A 21,620-nucleotide genomic window follows, 5' to 3' on the forward strand; every position below is an offset into this window, starting at 1 on the left:
AATTGAGAAAAAATGCATTGGGTTTGTAAAACAACAAATGTTTTGGAATTTAGACCAAAACTTAAAACAACAAAAGATCAGGAACGGAGGGAGTACAATTTACTTTTGTGATCACCTTATATATCAGAAGTTTCTCCATTGATCGCGTCTCCGATTGTTTCTCAGTTGCCAGAAGCGTGGCGGCCTGGGTGGCCACCAGTTGAGGAATCTCCACCACCACAGGGCAAGGAACATTGCACTCTCTGCTCATGTATCCATAGCAACCACACCTAGTGCAAATCACATGAAAACCCTCGTATTCAACGTTGTAGTAATAATCCTCCACCATGATCTTTCCAATGATCGGTTTAGTCAGATCCAACTCCACGCAAATCCTTGCAAACTTTCGCCTATCTCCACACATGGTTGAGTATCAAATTTTACTAGTGTGATCCCGATCACCTGTGCCACTGACATCCGGAAGCTTTCATTATATAAAACTACATTCAAGCCCAAGATCCGAATCTAAGCCAAAGTCCTTGTAACCTTCGCTGTCAGCGATATAAATTGTGAGCTCCAAGCCGACACTACCAGATAGTGGTCAAATATCATCCATGGGCCTCCCCATGACCTTGCTCTTGTCCTCTTGCATGTCAAATTTCACTATAAAGAAATTGTTGCACACTTCCTAGAGCTCAAAATCTCTAGACAATCTCCATGTATAGGCCAACTTCACCTTCATCATCTTGAACACCATTTTCTTTCCCAACGAGCAAACCACCAACATCTCCGTCCAAGGTGCACACATGTCATCGATCATTGACTTGTCCACAGTGATCCTAGGAAACATCGTGTTCCCATTCACATAGTTTACCTCCATCCCTCCCTGCTTGAAAAAACCCACTCGCTCTTCTAGAAGAGTTGCAGAACACGATTTGTTTTGAAAATTGAATTTCAAAACTAAAAACCAAAAACTACAATCACCTCGAACAACACCATAATATCTAAGGTTCTTACTTCTAAAGGATCAATAAAACATTGCGATATAACACACATAAAATTATCTAAACATTGCAAGCTGTATTAGACGATGCCACAACCGTGATATTACCTTAACCATTAAAATATGCTTATGGGGGTCTAATAGGAGAACTTGGAGGCTTGCAGCATTATCCCAAGCGGTGGGGCTAATAAAAAATAATAATTAATTTTCTAACAATGCCCTCTTTGATATAAAAAAAAACAATTTACTAATCACCTTATTTTCTATTTATATTCTTCTCTTTTATATTCTCTCCTCTAATTTTCACATTTATTTATAAATTTAAGTGAGTGAACTTGTTGGGCGGGCATGGCCGTATGAGTGAGAGGGAGTGATCAAGAGCATGAGTATGAGAAGACGAATGGTGTAACGTAACAACATCGAGAGGGAGGAAGCAAAGCAAAGCAAAGCCAAAATGAGTACGGTTGACAAGATGTTGATCAAAGGTATCCGGAGTTTCGACCCGGAGAACAAGAACGTCATCACCTTCTTCAAGCCCTTAACCCTAATCGTTGGCCCCAACGGTGCCGGCAAAACCACAATCATCGAGTGCTTGAAGCTCTCCTGCACCGGCGAGTTGCCTCCTAATGCCAGGTCTGGCCACAGCTTCATTCACGATCCCAAGGTCTCAATCTCTCTCTCTCTCTCTCTCTCTCTCTCTCTCTCGCATTTCTTCGTTTAACCATTGTAATTACTCGTTCGTTGATTCAGTGTTTGGTATTGTTTTGTTTCCGATTGCGAAGGTCGCCGGCGAAACTGAAACCAAGGGACAGATTAAGCTCCGTTTCAAAACCCCCGCCGGTAAAGACGTGGTTTGCATAAGGTCCTTTCAGCTCACGCAAAAGGCCTCCAAGATGGAATACAAGGCTATTGAGAGCGTGCTTCAAACCATTAATCCTCATTCCGGCGAGGTACAACCAAAACTCTCTCTCTCTTTGTTTTTGTGCATGTTTGAATACACAATGAGAACATAAGGGTTGGGTGAGATGAAGGGTGAAGGGTCCAGGGTTGAACCCTGAGAAGAAGAGACTAATTTACTAACATTATTAGGTAAAGCCAAAATCGTGGTGGGCAGAAGCAAAAGCTAAGGGAAATTGCTTCTGTGCACCATGATTTTGACTTACAGAGTGATTTTATACCGTGTATCCAAACATGTACTTTTAGACTATAGTTTTCGACTCGTATTAATCTGACTTGTTTGTTCTGCTCTGTTAGAAAGTTTGCCTAAGCTATAGATGCGCTAACATGGATAAAGAGATTCCTGCGCTCATGGGTGTTTCAAAGGCCATTTTGGAAAATGTTATATTCGTTCATCAGGATGAAGCAAATTGGCCCCTCCAGGATCCTTCCACGTTAAAGAAGAAGTTTGATGACATTTTTTCGGCAACGCGGTATCTTCTACTAATCCCTGTTTCATTGTTCTCTTCTCCGCATATGTAACATGTCAGCTTTAACTTAACTACCACACATCTAATTTTGTTACTTTCAAGCTTCAACCTCTTTATCTTTCTGTTAAAGCATCATATTAATTCATTTATCTTGTATTATTTACATTCTCCACCACTCAAATGCTCAAGTGTCTCATCAAACTCATACAGTTACTACAGGAAATTGGCTTTGTCACAGATTGCTATGGATTAATAGGGTGTGTTTGGGTAAACGGCATAATTAAGCGCTTGTTAAGCACTCATTACATATCCATCTGTTTGTAAGTTTATCTGAGAAAATTATTCAAACAAGCTCAAAAGAGCTTATATGTAGGTATAAGCGCTTATTCATTAGGTAATATGAGAAACTTACTGAAAACGTTTTTATCGGTAGGTGATGAACTATTTTCATAAGTTCAACCAAGCACGCTTATGCTACAAGATAAGCTCAAATGAATTTTTCCAAACACACTCTTAGTTTCTTGGTATAACAGGTATTATAGCCTATCTGTACCAGACAGCTTCAAAAACATAGTTGTTATCCTCCATAAAATGTACCAAATCCTCCGCTTGTAGCAATCACAACATGGCGATCTTCTGTTGCTGCTTTCATTTCCTTACCATTCACATACTAGATTACACTGAGAATGGTGTTGCTTATTACTTAGAGTTGGTCCTAAATATATTCTCTTTTACTGGGCAGATACACTAAGGCACTGGAGGTTATTAAGAAACTTCACAAGGAGCAAGCTCAAGAGATAAAGACTTACAAGCTGAAACTAGAACATCTTCAAACTCTAAAAGATGCTGCTTATAAGGTCATTTTCCTCTTCTGAAAGTAACACTCCATTAATAAATTTTGCAAAATCTTTCCTTGGTTTTCTTCTTTACTGCAAGTCTGTAACTATCTTGAACTTGAACAGTTGAACTCTACAAAACCCTGGAGGGTACCCCTACTTCTCTTGCCTTTTTTAAACCATAAGTAAATGCACTTTTTTTTTTCAGGAGGGGGGGGTGGTGGTGGTAGCAGTTCTAACCCATTAGTGTGTCTTCACGTAATAATAGTTTAAATTTTTGGGAAACTTGAGTCATGGCATATTATCAAAACCTTTATGACCAAGTCATCTAGCGGATAGTCCTTGCTCCCCATGCTTCTAATAGAACCTTGAATTTAAGTACAAGGTTAGTGGGTCTTTACATTATCCATGCTTTTAGTCCAAAGGGCTCTTGCATGAAGGGGTGTATTAGTAGCTTAAACTTATGGGATAGTTGGTTTGTAACAGTGTTGTCAAATAGCGGCTATAGCGGCCGCGACCCGCTATAGCGTAGCGGAAATTTGGCCCGCCGCAATCGCTACGCCGCGACAAACGCGATTGCGGCGCAACTCGCAATAACGCCGCGATGGGCAAAGCGGAAATATCGGGTGGGAGTTAATTTCATGCGTGATTTGAGGGAATTTTCAATAATGGCACCGCTTGGAGAATGTAATACCACCGACTGATTTAATTGGATGCCAATTAGTGGAAGAAAATGGCACCGCTTGGAGAATGATGCCACCAACTGATTTTTCTAAAATGGCACCGCTTGGAGAATGTAATGCCACTTCTTTTTTTCACACTATTTTCTTTTCTTTCCTTTTCTTTTCTTTTTTCCTTCCTTCTTTCTTCAAATTTCCAGACTGTTTTCTTTCTTTTTCTTTTTTCATTTGTTCGCTATTCACAATTCAAACTTTCAGAATTCAGAATCTGTTTTTATGTTTTTTCACTCTGCTTTCTTTCCTTATCTCTTTCACATTTTCTTTCTCTTTCTCTTTTCACTTGTTCGTTATTCACAATTATCTGTTTTTTTTTTTCACTCTGCTCTCTTTCCTTATCTCTTTCACTTCGTTTTTTCTCCACAGTTCCGGTTTCTGTTTTTCATTTATTCACCCTCTGTTTTCTGCTTTTTATTCTGTCTCTGTATTTTATTTCGTTCTTCTTTTGTGACAAGCTATTTTTGTATAATATTTTACTTATTTTAACCGCTATGCGGTTACCGCTATTTGCCCGCGACGCTATCCGCTAAATGAAATAGCGGATTTTGGCCTCGCCGCGATTTTCCGCGATCGCGATTTGACAACACTGGTTTGTAACAGTTATTTTATAACTTAAGCTCTCAAGTCAGCTTGACAACAATAAACTAGAAGAAGTACATAATATGCTAATGTCGAAGGAAAAGAAAATCTAATTATTTTATTTTATTATAGCTTCGGGAAAGCATTGCACAGGATCAGGAGAAAATGGAGGCACTAAAAAGTCAGGTACAGCAGTTGGACGGAGGCATTCAAGATTTGGATGCTAAAATTGATCATGCTGAAAAAACATTTAAAGATTTGAGGAGGCTGCAGGAGCAGATATCAACTAAAACTGCACAACGGAGCGTCTTGTTTAAGGAACAACAGAAACAATATTCAGCTCTTGAGGAAGATAATGAAGGTGTGTAAGTGTTGAGCATGGTATATATTACCATCACTCCATTAGTGAGTCAGTTTTAAATTCTCTATCTTTTCTCAGTTGTTTTTTTTAATTTCTTTTATCTTGTTATAGATTCAAGTAACCTTGTTGGATCCAGGTAGATATGAACATCATAATATATTTGAATGTTTCTCATGCTTTCTTCTGCTTTTTGTATTGATTAGACACTGATGAAGAGTTGATGGAATGGAAGACCAAGTTTAGTGAAATGATTGCAATGTTAGAAACAAAAATAACCAAGTTGGAAAGAGAGATGGAGGACATTGACACTAAAAGTTCTTTCCTTCAGAAGCAAATTGATAATTCCAACTGGGAGATGGGCAAGCTACAGACAGAAGCAAAGGTAAATGAATTGATATGCAAGTTGCCTATACTGGCATTCACTCATGAGAACTGTTGTTCTAATTTTGTTTCTGATCTGAATTGCAGGCTCACATGTCTTTGAAGAATGAACGCGATTCCTCAATTCAAAATCTTTTTGCTAGGTATAGCTTAGGGTCTCTTCCAAAGTCACCCTTCAGTGATGAGGTTGCTTTAAACCTCACTAGTCGAGTAAAGTCAAGATTGGGGGATCTTGAGAAGGATCTGGAAGATAAAAAGGTGACTCTTCTATCCTTCCCTTTTTTATTATATATAGGGGATTTATCTAGTCAGTGTTTCCCCCCCTAAGTGAGAGTAAGAGGTAGAGGAATACATCCTGAGTACACAACCATGCATATATGATTATTTGAAAGAATCAATCTCATGATTTTAAATTTTAATCCTCACCATCCCTTCACGTGATTGATTCTTTCTAAAAGTCACATGACTATTATTTGAAAGAATCAATCACATGATTTTATAGCTTAATCCTCACCATCCCTAGATAGTTATAGAGAGACCAGAATTTTCAAGGGTGATTTCTTTTTGTTACTGAATATTGGGGATAGAAGATCTTCTTATCTACTGACTACTTAATGGTACTCAACTAGCAGCTATTATGGAAAGTTTTCATTGTTGGATATAGAGATAAATTGGCATTGTTTGCACCCTCTAAGCTGTTGTTTTTTAGATGTTCTGAATTAGGATATCTTACTCTATCTCCTTCACTTCTCTCTCTCTAATGAATTTATTTTCTTGCTCATTGATTCTGCTTCTTCTCTAAATTGACCTAACTGTCAAATTACTTTCACATTTCAAAAGGAAGAAAAGAACATGGTTATTGAATATATTAGTAATGTTAGATATCCTAAAATGTCCTTGGGGCTTCTCAATCATAGTCGTAGGAACTAGGTAGACTGATTTTTTTCATTGCTTCTTTTTGTACAGAAAGCAATCAACAATGAACTCAAGAATGCGTGGGATTGCTACATGGAAGCAAATGACTGTTGGAAAAATGTTGACGCTACAAAACAAGCTAAGATAGAGATCAAGGTTTGGTGTTTAAAATTAAATGTGTCCACTTTTTGGTCTGATGTTACTTGTACGATGTTAATAATTTATTTGCGCGCAGAGTGGTAAATTAAAGAGCATTGAAGAGAAGACAAAAGAGCGTGACTCATTTGAACTTCAAATATCCAATGTAAACTTTTCTCTTATAGATGAAAGAGAAAGAAATTTGGTGAGTGCAGCCTTCTTTCTTGTGTTGTTTGGTAGTTTTTAACCTGAAGTTTAGACATCTGGAAAATCTGATAAGCTAATTCAAATAATGCTGGCAGCACATTGAGGTTGAGCGAAAGACAAAGCAACTCAGTGAAAGAGAATTTGAACCGAATATACGTCATATGCAAAGTGAGCTATATAGTGTAGACCAGAAGATTAAGGGTGTCAATCGAGAGAAGGATATCATGGCTTCTGACTCGGAGGACAGAGTGAAGCTATCTCTTAAGAAGACAGAGTTGGAGAATCAGAAGAAAAAATATAAGAAGATGTTGATAAATTTTCTTTTTATCTCCTTTACCTTTGGCTTATTGTTTTCAGCTTGGTGATCATCTATTTATTCTTTTTTACAGAATTGATGACCAAAAGGATAAAATAAGAAGGGTGCTAAAAGGGAGGGTTCCTCCTGATAAGGACATGAAGAAGGAAATTACAAAAGCACTAAGGTTAGGCAAACCTTTTCTTTCATGTATGGTGTATAAACTGGAAATCTACACTTTTTTGTTGAGACACATGGGTTTTAGTATTAAAATGGTCTGAGCTAGATGCTTCTTTTGTAAATCAACTAACAAATGTGCAGGGAATTTGAAAATAATAATATTATTCCGAGTGCCTTAGGTGCTTTTGCCCTTAAATTTTTGATTTTGCATGCCAGTGCTTGTCATATTTCAGCTTAGAGAAAAAAGCTTTCTTTGTTTAAGTAGATCATGAATTCCCTTGTATTGATGCTTTTTATGTTGTAGGACTGTTGGAACTGAATTTGATGACCTGAATGTAAAATTCCGTGAAGCTGAGAAAGAAGTCAATTTGTTGCAGATGAAGATACAAGAGGTTAACAGTAATCTATCCAAGCACCACAAGGATATGGAATGTAAGTCTTACTTATATCGTTGAAGAAGTTGTACATATAGTTTTTGAAATCAGTGTTTTGAGTTCTAAATCTGTTATGATGCAATGCATCATTGATAGTGAAATTATCTGCTGGACAGTTTAACAGGATTTCTTGTAAGTTCAAATGTACTTTTGGCCTTTAGATTTGACACATTTTTTTAATTTTGACCTTGTGCAACATAAAGGTTGTCAATTTAGTCCTCATATGAATGTAAAATCATTTTCAATTTGTCCTTGCTGTTTTTTAACACCTTAGAGTTATAACACAGAAAAGTTTAGGGATTGAATTAAAAGTGAGTATAAAGTATAGGGTATGCACGGTACTATATTTTTGCTCCTTATACATCATTTTCATTTTTCATTTGGTCCCTATACTTGACAACAACCTCTTACCAATTTCACAATGTACAAACAACAAATGGTGTTAATGAATTTCAAAATGATTGTACATATAGAGACTAAATTGTAAACTTATTTTGTATGAGGATCACATCAAAAGTGGGTTATATATAAAGGGATAATATATATATATATATATATATGTGTGTGTGTGTGTGTTTAAAGCTTTTCTTAAATAAAAAATAACTACAATATTTGGTTTTATCATTATTTGCATCCTTTACATTCTCTGGGTACATAATTTTTAAGAATAAATTTTTGCTGGATGTTCCTTATGTATTAGATTCTTTAGTAATAAACTAGTTTGATTGTGTCAAATCTTTTACCTTGCGTTATGTGGCAAAGTACTACAAACTAATAAAAGTACAAGAAGTTTGGGTTTCTTCTAGGTTTGAATGTTTGTATGGCTTATAAAGTACTATTAAAACCCACATGATTTTCCATGTCAATACTATGACAACAGTGCACTAGAGAGTAGAATTAAGCATTGGATAGCTAATCAAAGCTTTATGTGTCAGATTTGGCTGATGATGCCCAATTGGTATTTTCATTTCTCTATGCTGCTTCTCCTTTGTCTGGTGGTCCAGTGTTCTTTCTTTCTTCGACATGTAGAAATACTAAACACAGTTTCACCCCATTTATTAATTTTCTTACAGCAAGAAAGAGATTTATTGAATCCAAGCTTCAGTCGTTGGATTCACAATGTTCTGGAATTGACTCTTATCTCAAAGTTTTAGAGTCTTCCAAGGAAAAAAGAGATGTACAGAAAAGGTCATTCTATACCCTACCAAATTCGTGAAGTCATCAAACTGCTGTTTTTGTTGTCACTGGTGTGCTAGTCTCAAATGTACTAATACTTTATATGGTGATTGCCTGCAGCAAATATAACATTGCGGATGGCATGCGACAAATGTTTGATCCTTTTGAAAGGGTTGCCAGAGCTCATCATTTTTGCCCTTGCTGTGAGCGCCCTTTCTCTACAGAAGAAGAAGATAGTTTTGTCAAGAAGGTTGGTGCATTTCACAATTCACACCCTTTTATAATATACTGGCCGAACACTTGAATTGACTTTGACCAAGCATGTGATATGGCTTTGAATTGGCTTTTTTCTTTTTTCTTTTAATGACAGCAAAGAGTGAAGGCCGCCAGCTCCGCTGAACATATGAAAGTTCTTGCTGTGGAGACATCAAGCGCAGACTCACATTATCAGCAGTTAGACAAGCTTCGTATGGTTTATGAAGAATATATTAAACTTAGTAAGGAGGCAATCCCTAATGCTGAAAAGGAACTTCAGCAACTTAAGGAAGAGCTGGATCAAAAATCTCAGGCTCTTGATGATGTAATTATTATAACTTCTGTCAAATATTTCCTTGAAATATCTTAAGTAGACTATCTCTACATGCTTGTCTCTTCTTTTTTAAATTTATGGTTTATGGATGATGGTTATTAGTTTTGATGAGTCATTTTGAAGTATCTTTTTCCCTTTCGTATTTTATGTTACTTGTTTTAGCTTATTCGGCTACTGTATTTTTTTTCCCCCAGATTTGCGGTGTTTTAGCTCAAGTGAAGACCGAGAAGGATTTGGTTGAGGCACTGGTCCAACCTGTTGAAAACGCTGACCGGATTTTCCAAGAAATTGAAGCTCAACAAAAGCAAGTTGAGGATTTAGAATATAAGCTTGATTTTCGAGGACCAGGAGTGAGGACGCTGGAAGAAATTCAATTAGAGCTTAATGCATTGCAGACCACAAAGTAAATCACTTAATATCTCCTATTTACTTACACGGACAATTTTATAATCTAGATTCATTTAAGATAATTGACTTGCATCAACTTAAATCATCTACCATTCCCTAAAAGCATTTATATCCTGAGTTTCTTGGTTTGATGTTGCTTATTCTTAATATTATTTCCATGCATATCTTGGTACCAGGGACAATTTGCATACTGAATTGGAGAAGTTGAGAGAAGAACAGAGGTATATGGAGAATGATCTGTCAAATATTCGAATACGGTGGCACAGTCTAAGGGAGGAGAAAGGGGGAGTAGCTAACACATTGCAAGTTGTTAAACGATTAGAAGAAGAAATAGAAAGTTTGACTGAAGAAATGAACCAAATAGATCTTGCTGAGAAGGTTGTCTAATTATCTGTGATGCTGATGGGTACTTGATTTTAAGTTATAACTTATAAGCATGTGCAGTGCCTTTTTGGTCTTCATCTATTTGATTACCTTATTGATTTACATTCAAAAGAAAATTCAATAAACTAATTTGTCTTCTCAACACAACAAGCAGATTATTGTTTGTTATTATTTTTCTTTCTAAACTATTTTTGGTTCATTGTATTTAGTTTATCTTTCAATTCAATATGCTGTATACTATATTTATTTCCAGTGTAGAAACTTGAGAGATTATACTTCCAAAGAAAATGTTTCTTCAATATTCTCTAGTTCAATGATTGATGCATGCACCTGTTTTTAGTAAATGTTCAAATTTAATATGTTCTATTTGTGTTTGTTTACAAGAAAAAAAAATCAGACTCCTGATTTTCATGAATATTGCCTCAATCAATTCTCAAATTATATATTAGTAGCTACTCTTTACACTCTGATATTTTTTCCTTTCTTCCTACCAAGTCAAAATGCATAAGTCCATGAAAAACCTTGGTATTTGCAGGATCTGGCAGAAACTCTTGGACCTTTATCCAAGAAGAAAGATAAATTACTTGCTGACCATGATGAACTAAAAGCAAGACTTAACCAAGAGTATGAAGATCTGAATGAACGAAAAAGAAGTTATCAGCAAGAAGCCCAAGCAATTTTTGGAATGAATTTTAAAATTAAAGAGTAAGTTTATCAGTTTGAATGATGATATTTTTTTAGAGTTCTTTTAATGCTAGTTTTGTTTGGTCAGGTACTCTGATTTAAAGAAAGGAGACAGGTTGAAGGAACTGCAAGAAAAGAAATCCCAATTAGAATCTAATCTTCAAAGTGGTGAAACCAGGAAGCAGGAAATTTCAGTTGAACTAAACAATAATAAAGATTCGATGCGAAATCAAGATCGATTAAGAAGAAATATTGAGGATAACTTAAATTACAGGAAAACAAAGGCTGAAGTAGATGAGCTAGCATGTGAAATTGAAGCGCTTGAAGGAAATATACTGAAGGTTGGTGGGATTTCCACATTTGAAACTGAGCTCCAGAAACTATCCCAGGAGAAGGAGAGGCTTGTTTCAGAGGTTTTTTCAAATCCCCTTCCCCTAATAACACATCTATACTTGAAATCTTTTAGTAGTTCAGCCAAACACCATGATTGATGGACTTTTTACCATTTACATTTTGGTTGTCTGCCTGTACCCTGGTTACAGTTACATAGGTGCCAGGGAACAATGTCTGTTTACCAGAGCAATATTTCCAAGAATAAGATTGATCTTAAGCAGGCTCAATACAAGGACATAGATAAGCGATACTTTGATCAGCTTATCCAGCTTAAGGTGTAATATACTGCGATACTTTTGTTGTGCACTTTCTTCTTTAGCACTCATTATTAAATTGTTAACAGTGCAACTTATTTTTTATAGACAACTGAAATGGCAAACAAGGACCTGGACAGATACTACAATGCATTGGATAAGTAAGTTTCTTGAAATTCAGTGATACTGTTACATCTGTGATCTGTCAAGTTCCTATTCTTTGTGATGTGATAGTCATGGCTTTGCAATTTATAGCCAATTGAGACCACCTGTTAGGAACCCAATTGCAAGGTATGGGACTTGAGTCCGACATTCGAAGTATGGGATTCTAATGTGGGGTTATAAGGCCTTGGGCTCTCCAACTACAACAGCTAGCTTTTGTGGTGTGGTTCTCCCAAGGTTCTTATCACCATCTCTTTTGAGGTCCTAAGACCATTTGTCTAGCTGTTTGTTTCATGTGGCATTACGAAGTGCCAGGGTCACTTAAGAGCTTTGATATAAGTTGTCTTGGTAGCGCTGGATATATTGTTATTTGAGCAAATTTGATATTATGTTTTGCTTTTCCATTGCATGCTTAGGCATATGTCATGTGCTGTGTATGTAATGTAAGTGCATTTTCATTATTCTTCCTTAATTGGAAAAGAAAAAACTGGAGACTGAGTCACACTTTAGCTCACTTGAGCACAAATATTCGAATTCGATCCCATTAGTCGTTGAATGATGCAATCAAATCCCCCTTCTGTGATTGTGTTAGGATCTAATTATTAGGGATTTAGATTTATTTTATTTTTATCTTTAGAGTCTATCTTAGGAGATCTTTCATTTCGAGTTTGGTTATCTCTTAGATTTAGAGTATCTTATATATTAGGAGGATATTTATTTTGGTTAGTATATCTTCTCTATTTCTTAGGGGTTAAGTTTATCTTATTAGGATTAATTTGTTATAAATAGGAGTACCCTCCTTAGGTTAGATTCAGGAATTGAATTATTGAGTTGTAAGGGGATTTTCCCTAGTAGAAGGTTAAGTTTCTTGTTTATTCAGTTTTTAATATAAAAAATACCAAAAAAATTATCTTTTATCCTCTTTTCTCTACCATTTCGCTGTTAGGATTTTACCGAAACTAACAATTGATCCGACCTGCCCTTTTCTCTGCCTCTACTGCACCTGCCACTTCCAGCCACCACCTCACCGTTTCACTTTATCCAGCCACCACCTGTATCGCCCCTGCCCAGCACCCACCACCGCCGTCACACGCCGGAATCCACCCTCAGCCACACTGCCACACCCATTGGTTTCACCCTCATCAGAGATCTCACGCGCCACTCCTGTTCCTGCGTGTGTCATTCACACACCGCCACTGCGCGTGGAGGCGCATTCACCAGTATTTACGGCCGCCGCTTGCACTGCTGCACTCGCTCCGTCCTCCTTTTTCCAGATCCGGGCTTATTTTTGTTTTCACAGACCTGTGGTGTTCTAGATCTGAGAAAGAACCCCGGTTTGTTCGTTTTCCTTTCGTTCTCTTTGTCAGGTTCTTGCCATCATGGAGGAATGGAAGGCTATTTTGGAGTAGTTTCCCAAGTTTGACGGGGTGGATCCAGTGTCTTGGATCTCTCGGGCCAGAAAATCTTCGTGGTACACCGTTTGCAGGAGAAAGAGAAGATGCACTTGGCATGGACAGGGAAGCCACTCATTGGTTTTATTTTTACTGTTTTTACTCCCAATCTTACTTGGAATTCATTCTTCCCACACTTGCTTCGTTGTTCTGGTTATGTTTATGACAGGCTGAAAACTCAGACAGAGAGGTACCATTGTCGCTTATGTGCAGGAATTTGAAGAGTTGGTGCCCCAAATTCTTAATCTTTTTGGAGTTCAATTGTTGGATTATTTTCTGAATGGCCTCAAGATAGTGGTTCGTTTGCGGGTGCGTTCCGTCCGCACTACAAATGTGTTGCGAGCCATAGAGATTGTACGAGATGTCGACGAGGAATTACGCCTTGCTCAGGGACCACCACTGGCTCACGATGTTTGTTATCCTTCTCGTCACACTGAAGGGGAAATGCTTGCTGGTATTCCAGTAGAAGAAGAAGAAAACGAACCCAAGGAGATTTAGCTTAAAGTTAAATGTTGTAACCGTGATAACTTCTCATGTGCAAAACAATGATTTGGGGGTGACATTGATTGAACTTTCGAAAGAGATTATTGGGTTGAAGATGTATTCAACACCATCGTTGTCGTATTCCAATGTCGATGTGTGCGTCCTTGTAGCCTCAGGTTCGGCCATCCTTCGATGATATGAGTGGGCTTTCATCGTTGATGGCACTATGGGCCTTTACCAAGTGACATCCTCCAATGCCCCCAGTCATGGACATTTGGGATTTTGCTGATTTGGCGATTTACCATGTTTGCCACTTACAGTTTGAGGACAAGGTTGATTTTGGGAGGGGAGTGTCAAGCAACCAATTATCCCAAAAAGCTTAAGCGGTTGAGTAAGGGCCATATGAATGATTTTATATTATATTCTAATACGCCCCCTCACGGAAGAGCCATTTGGGCTTGAAGCGTGGATAATGCACAGACCCACCTACCATGTGGTGGTATTCCACGTTTTATTAGAAATGGGGGTGGTAAGGATCAAACTCTTAATCACTTGGTCACAAAGGCTCTGATACCTTGTCAAATCAAAAGTATACAAGAAGCATTGGTTAAATCCGTGTGTCTCAACTACATAGCGGAATCTATTATTTATAATAGGTGCAATAAATGTATAATATCATTGTTACCCTATTTACAATGATTATGCTACCTATTTGCAATTAATTATATTCTAACAAGGAGTATTGTTAGGATCTAATTATTAGGGATTTAGATTTTTTTTTTAATCTTTAGAGTCTATCTTAGGAGATGGGTTATCTTTTAAATTTAGAGTATCTTTTATATTAAGAGGTTATCTTTTATTTTGGTTAGTATATCTTCTTTGTTTCTTTGAGGTTAAGTTTATCTTATTAGGATTAATTTATTTTAAATAGGAGTACCCTCCTTAGGTTAGTTAGGAATTGAATTATTGAGTTGTAAGGGAGGAATAATGCTAGTATTTCCTAAGAGAGGAATTCCAGTACACTTAAATACATTTTCTGTTTGCAATACACTATTTCCTAGGGTCATTAATTGAACAAATTTCCACTAATCAAAATCTTCATTTATTTGTGTTCCATATGATTCATCTTTCAGAGCTCTGATGCGCTTCCACACAATGAAAATGGAAGAAATCAACAAAATCATTAGGGAATTGTGGCAACAGACTTATAGAGGACAGGATATAGACTACATTAGTATTCATTCAGATTCCGAAGGTGCCGGCACCCGATCCTACAGCTACAGGGTTTGTCATCGTTGCATTGCAACACCGGTTCCTTTGAAAGAGCTGTCTAATTTTCTCATACAAATTTGAAATACTGTTTCTTTTGCATTCCACACAGGTTCTCATGCAGACTGGCGATGCAGAGTTAGAAATGAGAGGAAGATGTAGTGCAGGTCAGAAGGTAGGTTATGTTATCATTAGAAGAATCACTATATTAAGTATTCTTTTTTATTTTTAATCAACAATAGGGATAAGTTAGCGTGACTTAATTGCAAGGTTCACCATTCAGGTACTGGCATCTCTTATCATTCGTTTGGCCTTAGCTGAAACGTTTTGCCTCAACTGTGGAATACTCGCATTGGATGAACCAACCACAAACTTGGATGGACCAAATGCTGAAAGTCTGGCTGCTGCTCTCCTAAGGTATGAATAGATTGTCTAGTTCTGTGTAACTATGCACTTTGTGTACATGTTGCACTTCAAAAGTAAAAGGATTTTTATAGAAATGGACGCCAGAACATGCTTTCATGTTTTTGCCTAGTAAACTGTGTTTTTCTATTTTTCAACTATAGTAATGCTTGACAATGTAATTGTAACAACTATCCAAACATATCTTAAATTGCCAATAATGAGTTAATTGGATGTTTATCCACTGTATTCTTCGTTGTTAACATGCAGGATCATGGAGGACAGGAAAGGCCAGGAAAATTTTCAGCTAATTGTAATTACTCATGATGAGCGTTTTGCACAACTGATTGGTCGGCGCCAGCATGCAGAGAGATATTATCGAGTCGCGAAAGATGATCAGTAAGGACAGCAATACTACTAATGTTTCATTTGTTTTCATGTCATTTCTGTATCGCGTGCTTCATCATTATTGCATCAGAAAATTATGTGGACAGTGCTTTCCTTAACTTGTATGTCTTGCGTTTGCAGTCAGCACAGTATTATCGAATCTCAAGAGATATTTGACTGAGGACAGCTTTGATCATAGTTACTCCAGAGATTGTAAGGCTTATTTCTTATTTTTGCGGTAAGATATAGGATACTGAAGATGGGAAGGAAGTCCCGGTTAATTGAACTATTGACACTTGACTTTGACTGTAACTCGTACATTTTTTGGAAGCGTGATTTAGTTGATCTTGATAGGCACTTCATCCTTGTGGCCTACTGAAGTTTCAAAAATAGGAAAAAAAAAAAAGTTTAGTTTTTACTGAAGGTAGCAGGTATAATGGTATATGGGCATTAGTTTTAACACCCGCTTATTAATCCCACACCCTCTTTTATTTTCTAAAACCCCTTAATACCCTCTCTTATAAAGAGATAATCAAAGGGTGATAGTATTTTCACACCTACTAACTGTGAAACATTTTTTTCACACTCAATGAGTGTGAAAATATTTCACACCCACTAAGTGTGAAACGCTTAAAACGAAAGGAAGAATGTGAAGAGAGAATGAACATACTCGATTCACACAATTGTGTTTCACACTCAAGGGTGTGAAACACAATTCAGTTTCGCACTCATGATCAGGATCGGAGTGTGAATGGACCAACTGTTGAGGATTTTATTTTCAATTTTAAATTTTTCGTTTCTTTAGAATTAGATTTCACACTCAAGTGTGTGAAACATTTTCAAATTTCACACTCAAGAGTGTGAGTTATTGAACTGTTAATAATTTTTTTAATTTTTTTTTGTTTTTTTATATTTTCATTTCACACTCAAGAGTGTGAAATCTTTTCAAATTTCACACTCAAGAGTGTGAAGGAACCAACTGTTAAGAATTTTATTTTTAATTTTAAATATTTCATTTTTTATAATTAAATTTTACACTCAAGTGTGAAACATTTTCAAATTTTTAAAAATAATTTTTGGTTTTTTTATATTTTCATTTCACACTCAAGAGTGTGAAATATTTTCAAATTTCACCCTCAAGAGTGTGTAGGAACCAACTGTTAAGAATTTTATTTTTAATTTTAAATATTTCATTTTTTTATAGTTAAATTTCACATTCAAGAGTGCGAAAAATGCAAGCTCACACCCTAATGTCAAACTTTCCCTTGTATGATTTGAATTTACCACCCTGCTCACACCCTAATGTCAAACTTTCTTTCCCGTTCAAGGTTCCATAGTCAGACATTATCATAATAACAACAAAGTCATTGTTCTTCCCCACCAAATGAGCCCAATCAAAGACTTTCATGCCGATTTTGGAATTTCTACAAACAACAAACACGGTTAGCTTATTATTTAATAAAGTCAATAAATTGTATATATCATATTAAGCACATGAGATATGTGATATTTTATCAGTGGTGAAGGCTTCTGTACAATCTACCATAACAACATGAGATAATGCATTCATGTCATCTATTGCATTCATTAAATCTTCATCCTCCTTCAATATGTGACCCCATTCTTTCATATCATCCACTTCATTATCTACTTCTTTCACATGATCCATCTTGATATGATCCCCTTCAGCCACATTATCGACTTTCTCAATCAGCACATGAGACATGATTAGCTATTCTGAAATGGAAAAGAGTAAAAATCAAAATGAAAAATTCACAAACAAGTAAATTTCACACTTTTGAGTGTGAACGGAACAACTAGTTCCCACACCAAAGTGTGAACTGCAAACCAAATTCACACTCTAAAGTGTGAAATACGAACAACAGTGATAAAATGAAATTTTCCCACTTACTAACTATAAAACATTTTCACACTCAGTGAGTGTGAAAATGTTTCACACTCACTAACGAAAGGAAGAAGGTGAAGAGAGAATGAACATACCTCAGTTCACACTTATAAAGTATGAAATATTTTCCCATATATTAAGTGTGAAAAGTGACAATGAAGAAAACAATGAGATGAGAGTAAAAGGGAAGGGTGGTGTGACAAACAAAAATGATGGTAATGATAAGGTAGGTAAATGGATATGTTTTGGAATGAAATTAAATTTTAAAGGGTATATGAGACATTTTGGTTCATAAAGGAGGGTGGGGGATTAATTGAAAGGGTGTTAAAACTAATGCCCATGGTATATTTATTGCCTGAATGACCTTAATTTTTTTCTGCCGAAAGTGCAAAGACTTCATATATCACAGATGAGAAGTACAGCTTGGATGATCTCAATCATTTAAAAAACTGTGGCCAGTAAATCAAAACAGTGATGAAAATAAGATGATTTTACCATTATTTTATTTCTCATTTTTTTTCCACCCCCCAACAACAGGAAAGTCTTCACTGAAAATTATCCCAAGTTTGGTGGCACTTCAAAGAGCTTCAACAAATAAAGTACTTAAATGTTTTTTTTTGGATGCTTAGTGAAAAGAAGAATGAGAGGAAAGAGTATTGGTGGAATGATAATAAAGAGAAATGATTTTTTTAAGTTGTTTGGATTGAGTGAAAAAAAAATAGTATGATGCGCAATTGGTATGCCATTTTTTAATACATTAAAATTATTATTATTAAAGTTAACTTAATTAAAATGATTACTTCTCCTATTCCTCCTTTTTTTTAAAAGTCAAACACATTAAAATAAATTATTATTTGATAATATGTTAGTAATTATATATTATTAAATAATTTAAAAATTTAAGAAGAAAAAAAGTTGAATTCATACCCATGCAATTTTACAATTAACAAAGTTAAAAGGTATGTATGTGTTTTGATCATTAATTTCATCTCAATCCATTTTCTTGCCATTCATGGAGTGAAAACTGAAATGTTACTATTTATGTTCAGTTTTCACTCCCGCTCTCTTTCCCTAACATGCGAATATACCATTTTCCATTAATTTTCCTTCTCACCAACTTCCATCCTTCCAAACTCCTTTCAAACAACAGGCCTTAAGACAATGGGAAACTCCAGCATCAAATTACCCAATACTCACTAGATTCCAAATAGAGTTTAATTTCTATGCACTGATAGTGTAAAGTTTTTTTACACCGTCAACCAATAAGATTTCAAGAATGTGAGAAAATCTCTCATTTTATTTAATTTCATTAATTGACGTGGCACATCCTTAAAATCTGATTGGTTGACGGTGTAAAAAAACTTTACACCGTCGGTGCATCAAATTTTTTCTCTTCCAAATAACAATACACGTAATATATCATTTTATTGAGAAAATATTATATCACACGCATACAGAAACAAATAACGAAGACAAATAATTAAAATAGAACTGAAAATCCATCCAACTAGCCTAATGTGACACCCAAAAAGAAAGATTTATTGACTTCTTATCTCCTTTTCCCTGACTTGCCTAGGACATTATGACAATTGGGAGAAGAGTTGCATTTGCCACCTAATCCTTGTACTTCAACTCAGATACTAGGAATCCAGGCATATCGAATGAGGCTGAGAACTTCTCAACATCAGCTTTGAGTTCTTCAATAGCCTTATTGTTCACCAAGCCCTTGTTGAAATCCTTCAAAAGTTTGCCATACTCGTTCTGGATCTCCAGCGTGAGAGACACTGCACGGTGAAGGAACTCTCCGATCTGTTCAAAGTCCTTCTCAACCAAGCCCCTGGAAGTCATAGCTGGGGCTCCTGTCAACAGAAACTCTAGTCAGTACTCATGCAAAAGGAAAATACTTCATACACACCTCATTTCCACCCACACACTGAGAGAGATATAGGAATTAGAGACGAGAACGTGCGTGGAAATGAGATGGAAGAGAAAATTGAGAGTGAATGAATCAAAACCCTGAATTTCCTTCCAAAAATAACCCAGCATAACTTTCTAAGAATGCCTGTACCATGAAAGATCACAAACAACAACAATATTTAAGTTCATTCAGGAGTTCTTACCAACTCTTACTCCCCCAGGAGCCAAGGCACTGCTATCACCAAAAACAGCATTTTTGTTCACAGTAATGTTGCAGAGGTCACAAAGTTTCTCCACCTTATTGCCTGCAAGAGTATAGAAATTGCATCAACAAATTGATGCCAACTTTAGACCCTATGAGCTAGCTATTTTGTTCTTAGCTATGATGGGGTTTAGTTTACCGGTCAATCCGAGAGGTCGAAGATCCCACAAGACAAGATGGTTCTCAGTTCCTCCAGTGACAAGGCTGTAACCTTTGCTCATCAAGTAATTTCCAATAGCAACTGCATTGGCCTTAACTTGCTTGGCATATGCCTTGAACCCAGGTGTCATGGCCTGTTTCAAAGCGACAGCAAGGGCGCCGATCTGGTGGTTGTGAGGACCACCCTGAAGGGAGGGGAAGACTGCAAAGTTGATCTTGTCTTCAAAATCATACACTGCATTCTCCGGCTGGCCCTTCTTGGGCGGTTTAGGTCCCTTCCGGTAGAAGATCATACCCGCCCTGGGCCCCCTCAAGCTCTTGTGTGTTGTTGTTGTGACAATGTCACAGTACTCAAATGGGTTATTTGCTTCCTGTATCCACAATCCAAAAAGAGAAACACTCATAATATTAATTAAAAAACACTGGTATCACATCTCTTAATTAAACTCAGTGTCTGTTTGATTTTCAGTTTAAAAGTGCTTTCACCCAACGGAGGTCCAAAGCCTCTTTCAAGTTTGAGGCATTGGAACGTGTGATCTTGAATTCTAATTTCCAATGCCCCAAACGGACTTTCAAACTGAAAACCAAACACAATCTTAATTGCTAGCTTCCTTTATCCATAATGTAATGTGACACGAGAGGATCCTAATTGTTACGTTTAACACGGCGTACCCAAATTGGCAGTAGTCACATAAATGCAAAACAATCCAGAAACTATTTTGTGACTTCTTTCTGAAATGCTGAAACAATTCTATCTAAAAATGATTATAAAACCAAAACCAAACACAAACAAATACACATTCACTCCTTTCAAATAAGAATTTGTACACTCTCAACTCAATCAACAAACAATTACACATCACAAAGAGAGAAGAAGAGAATTGGCATGAAGGTACCTGAGCAGCAACAAGGCCACTAATGTGAGCCATATCACATAGCAGAAGTGCACCACACTTATCAGCAACCTGTCTAAACCTGGCATAATCCCAGTCCCTAGGGTAAGCACTACCACCACAGATAATCAACTTTGGCCTGAAATCCAAAGCCTTCTCCTCCAACCTATCATAGTCAATATACCCAGTACTGAAATTCACCTTGTAAGGCAAACTCTCAAAGTAAATCGAAGTCGCCGAGATCTTCTTCCCGCCGGAGGTGTAGTACCCATGAGTCAAATGCCCGCCGGAAGGAAGATCCAGCCCCATGATACGATCATGCGGCTGGAGCACGGCGGTGTAGGCGGCGAAATTCGCCGGAGAACCGGAATAAGGCTGGACGTTAACACCCCACGCGGCGGCGTCGAGGTGGAAGGCCTGGAGAGCGCGAGAGCGGCAGAGATTCTCGATCTGGTCGATGAACTCATTGCCGCCGTAGTAGCGGTTACCGGGCATGCCTTCGGAGTATTTGTTGGTGAGGGCGCTGCCAAGAGCTTGGATGACGGCGAAGGAGGTGAAATTCTCCGATGCTATGAGCTCGATGCCGCGGCATTGGCGACGCTTCTCGTGCTCGATGAGGTCGTGGATCTCCGGGTCCACCGTTGATAGCGGCGTGTTGCCCCAGTCGTTCACCGGATCCATGATGGATGTATCAGAGAAAACAGAGGAATTTCAGAACGTAGTGAATGCGCAGTGTGTCTGTGTTTAGCTCAATTTTCGCATCTCAATTTCTGTGCTCTGTGTGTGTGTCCCTTTTTAAACATTCTAGGGAAAATGGTTGATTTCTGCATGGATTTGGATCCTCTCCGTCCAAAATCTAACCCATTGATTTTGAAATTTAAATGTGATGATTAATTCATATTTTCTCTCTCTTTTTAAATTGATTCAAGCCTTCAAATACAATTCATTTTTTTTCTCTCTTTTTAAATT

The 21,620-nt window shown here is 37.0% G+C and overlaps 2 protein-coding genes across 2 annotated transcripts; one reads left to right on the top strand and one right to left on the bottom strand.

The window, feature by feature from the left end:
* Positions 1-1,301: 1,301 nt before the first annotated feature.
* Positions 1,302-15,932, top strand: LOC130722436 (DNA repair protein RAD50). Its single transcript, XM_057573158.1, has 26 exons — positions 1,302-1,646; positions 1,765-1,932; positions 2,237-2,412; positions 3,152-3,266; positions 4,694-4,922; positions 5,126-5,304; positions 5,391-5,561; positions 6,270-6,374; positions 6,454-6,561; positions 6,659-6,870; positions 6,953-7,045; positions 7,343-7,470; positions 8,546-8,660; positions 8,769-8,898; positions 9,019-9,228; positions 9,432-9,640; positions 9,822-10,023; positions 10,565-10,734; positions 10,802-11,126; positions 11,256-11,381; positions 11,469-11,521; positions 14,590-14,740; positions 14,838-14,900; positions 15,009-15,142; positions 15,398-15,526; positions 15,656-15,932. Exons 1-26 carry the CDS (start codon positions 1,437-1,439, stop codon positions 15,693-15,695), a joined length of 3,951 nt encoding a protein of 1,316 aa, XP_057429141.1. The 5' UTR covers positions 1,302-1,436; the 3' UTR covers positions 15,696-15,932.
* A 2,894-nt stretch (positions 15,933-18,826) lies between these two features.
* LOC130723135 (serine hydroxymethyltransferase 4) lies at positions 18,827-21,445 on the bottom strand. Its single transcript, XM_057574093.1, has 4 exons — positions 20,655-21,445; positions 19,739-20,129; positions 19,541-19,642; positions 18,827-19,279 (listed from the first exon to the last, which is right to left on the bottom strand). The coding sequence occupies exons 1-4, from the start codon at positions 21,330-21,332 to the stop codon at positions 19,035-19,037; spliced, it is 1,416 nt and encodes a 471-aa protein (XP_057430076.1). The 5' UTR covers positions 21,333-21,445; the 3' UTR covers positions 18,827-19,034.
* Positions 21,446-21,620: the final 175 nt, after the last annotated feature.

Source organism: Lotus japonicus, chromosome 6, assembly GCF_012489685.1.
Source record: "Lotus japonicus ecotype B-129 chromosome 6, LjGifu_v1.2".
Lineage (NCBI taxonomy): Eukaryota > Viridiplantae > Streptophyta > Magnoliopsida > Fabales > Fabaceae > Lotus > Lotus japonicus.